Here is a 3524-nt window from a genome sequence, read left to right on the forward strand (position 1 = left end):
GTAATTTTGTTTGTATTTCCTTTTAAATCCTCTAAAGCACTTTGTATTGCCTTGTTGCTGAAAATGTGCTATATAAATAAAATTACCTTTATCTTTACCTTTACAAATAAACTTGACTTGATTTGATTGGAAAAGGAGGCAGTGGTACTTACTGGTCAGTGGTCATAATATGATTGAAGATTGATGTAGTATTTTATTTTTAATATACAGATGTCAATAAATAAAATGTATGCAGTATGTATGCTCTTAAAATTGAATTTTGACAATATATTGAACAAGTTTCCTTCAAATTTGTCAAATGTATTGATTTATGAGCATGCTCAAATTCAGTCTAGGTTGTAGCAAATGATCCAGGATAACAGCTTTTTGTCTTATCTGTCTTACAGATTCCTTTCCTGGCTTTGGATTACTGATGGAGCTGTCATAATGGACAAAATAATTACACAGGACCTTTAAAGGATGAGCTCTTCAAACCAGTGGATTGCTCTGAAGGTCAAAGCCATCCAAGATCAGATGTAATCACCAACAGTAAAATCAGCTGGCCTTTTCACAGTTCAAGATTTCTGCTTCTGCCAGTAAAAAACAGTTAGAACTATTCAAGGGACTGAACTTTAAAAAATAATTCCTTTTCCGAATAAATTTAATCTGGGAATTTTTCCAGGACTCTAAACTACCAGTGTGGTATTGAATCCCCTCGCGGTGCCGACTGGATGTGGAATGGCTACAAGCGCTGTTGGAGGCAGGAGAGTGAAGAATGGATGGAAAGCATCAATGTTATTCTTCAGCAACATGCTTTTCAATGCCACTACAACCTTGTTCTCCCATAATTTTGCAACTGATTAGTGAGCTAGTCTTGTCAAATCAGTTGTTTCTGTCACCGTCAAATCTTTTAAAGGTATTCTTTAATCCATTTGTTTCACTGCTACAGATCCCACTTTAAAGAAATACAAGAATCTCAGTAAGAGGGCAGTGGAGGTACTCTGAAGAATCAAATTGACTGGCCATGTGACGATACAAACATGCTCTCACCGGGCGGTACAAACCCAATATGCTCCACGACCTGCCTTGTCTTCTGCAGATAACTTCAGATTGATTTGTCATCCCATGGATTAACTTTCAAGTCCTTTCAACGAGACCCTTTGATTTTGCCCTGGTGGACTTGTTTTTGTATATAACTACGAGTGAAAAATATTTTTTGTGTCTGCATCTTTGATTTTACATGTAGACACTGGCCAGTTCCTTTTTTTTTTTTTTTTTTTTTCCCAACAACATGGTTCCCCTTTGGACAGCAGGACCGTGGACACTACTGGCAGCACTGGGCCTTTTGAGCTGCTGTTGTTTTAAGTGGTCTGAGGCCTCAAGGACTAGTGGCACAAACTCAGGAAGGAGTGAACAACAAGAAGAACCCTCATCGCTTGAAAGAGTAAAGAGAGGATGGGTGTGGAACCAGTTTTTCGTGGTGGAGGAGTACACGGGCACAGAGCCACTATATGTTGGAAAGGTAAGACATTTATTTCACTTGACATAAATGTCTCAGGGAAATTAGTACGCCAGGCTTAGGGTTAGTTATGCTGAATAAGTGTGCCTCAGGACCTAGTTAACATTCATTTAAAAATAGGAATATTTCTGCATGTTCATGTTGTCTGGGTGAGTAAACTATTACCAAGAGGTTTTCTCAGTCACAAAATATAATGAGCACTCAGTTTAGATTTGTTTATACAATTCAAAATTCAATGTATTGTTATTTAATTCAATTCAAATTACACCTCTTAAGAAGTTCAGCATTTTTATAAGTTATAAAAACAGATATTTTTGAATAAATCAGGCTGGATACAGATGATTTTTTTTTGTGTGTTTGTTTTTGTTTGTTTTTCCCAAGTAAGAGCAGCTGATTAATTCTTGACCTTTTTGACAAATCCCAATAACGTCCCCTGGTGAACGGGACTGTATAATTCATAATTAAATTGATTAAATCTCTTTCAGGAATTGTAGTTTTTGATGGTATTAAATCCAACATTAATTGCATTACTTTTTACATATAAAGATTCCATATTTGTGCATGTCTGGTGCATCCATAAATATGATGAACAAACCAGTGATGCAGTGATGGATGACAAAGCTGTGTCTTTGTCATCAAAGGTTGCCATTTTTGCTTCACAAAATGATGGGATGCTGGAAAAGACTACTGTTGTGTGAATGCTGTGCAAAAAAAACAGCTGACCTATCATCGAAACTATTCGGTGATATTGGTCAATTATCACTTAATAATAACCATTCATTCATTAATTCATCATTCATTCATATTCTTGCCTAAAATGCCACCTTAATGCAAAACATCTCACAGCAAGCACATACATCCCAATCAGTGTTCACAATCCACATTTCTAGAGAAGTTACATGAATGACCAGGGGTTCATAAAACACTTTAAAGCTGAATTGATGTAATAGCACTTTTCAACAGTCTGATGGTTGACTACCTTAAATAACATAAAATAAATGATAAATATCTTAGGTTGCTGTCCACCCATGCCCAATCCAGACAACAATATAATGGAATATATATATATATATATATATATATATATTTTTTTTGTTTTTTGTTTTTTTTTTTAGTTTCAACTTTATTCTTTTTACCTCTCTGGTAATAAATCAATCTTTTTAGAAGAAACAGTTACAATTGTAGGATAAAAGCACAACTTCTAATATAAAAGTCTGTGATATTACAGTTTCAAACCAGCTCATTGACAAAAAACTAAACATTTTTATGCACAGAACTGAACTCCTGTTTTACAAATAAGCAGAGTTAAATGTCTTGTTTAAAAGTAAAAATTTGGATTTTCAAAGCATGTCTCTCTCTAGTATGCGGTATATTGACCAAGACAGTGCTGCCATGCTATCAACACTGAGTTGCCTGCTTTTGCTGCTTACATCAAGGCAAAGTAAAAACAAACACAGATTCAGCATTTGTAAGAGCACACACATGCATATTCCTTGTAATTAGTTGAACTTGAATATTTCTGTTCACCAGCAATGTACTGTTGGATGCTAATACACAGTAGGGGAACATAATATATTAGGTTTTAAAATCAACATCATTTCAGAGTTAATGTCTGAGAAAGATGCTGATTGTTAAATCTAAAATGCATTTGAATTCAACAGTACTAACGACATTTAAGTAAACTTGAGAAAGCCAACTCTTGTGGATATAAAATCACAAATGTGGACTGTTCATTCTGAATAATTCATACACCTTCCAGCTGTGAACCTGAAAAGCTAAACTTACACTCTCAGGGTTATGCACTCTGGATGATGCAGTTAAGTCTGATGAGCATGCAATCTAGGTACAAGGAAATAAATTCACCAACTAGAAAGCTGTTGCAAATATATTTTCCCACCAGTCTCTTGTAAAAGTTTGAAAACTGTTAGATCAAAACTGAGGCAACTGTTATCGCTATCGCTAAATGTTTTTACTGCCTATGGTGTCAATTCGATTCTCCAAATTCTTGCTTATCTAACATCTAAAG

The 3524-nt window shown here is 35.1% G+C and overlaps 1 protein-coding gene across 1 annotated transcript in view; it reads left to right on the plus strand.

The window, feature by feature from the left end:
• Positions 1–388: 388 nt before the first annotated feature.
• The window catches only part of cdh22 (cadherin 22), a 104152-nt gene continuing 101016 nt past the window's right edge, over positions 389–3524 (plus strand). The window contains exon 1 of the mRNA XM_015052492.1: positions 389–1501. Within this exon, the coding sequence (XP_014907978.1) occupies positions 1271–1501 (231 nt within the window). The 5' untranslated portion in view covers positions 389–1270. The remainder of the gene's footprint in view (positions 1502–3524) is intronic.

The sequence above is a fragment of the Poecilia latipinna genome, unplaced genomic scaffold (assembly GCF_001443285.1).
Source record: "Poecilia latipinna isolate Pla-1442-1.1 unplaced genomic scaffold, P_latipinna-1.0 Scaffold1114, whole genome shotgun sequence".
Classification (NCBI taxonomy): Eukaryota; Metazoa; Chordata; class Actinopteri; order Cyprinodontiformes; family Poeciliidae; genus Poecilia; species Poecilia latipinna.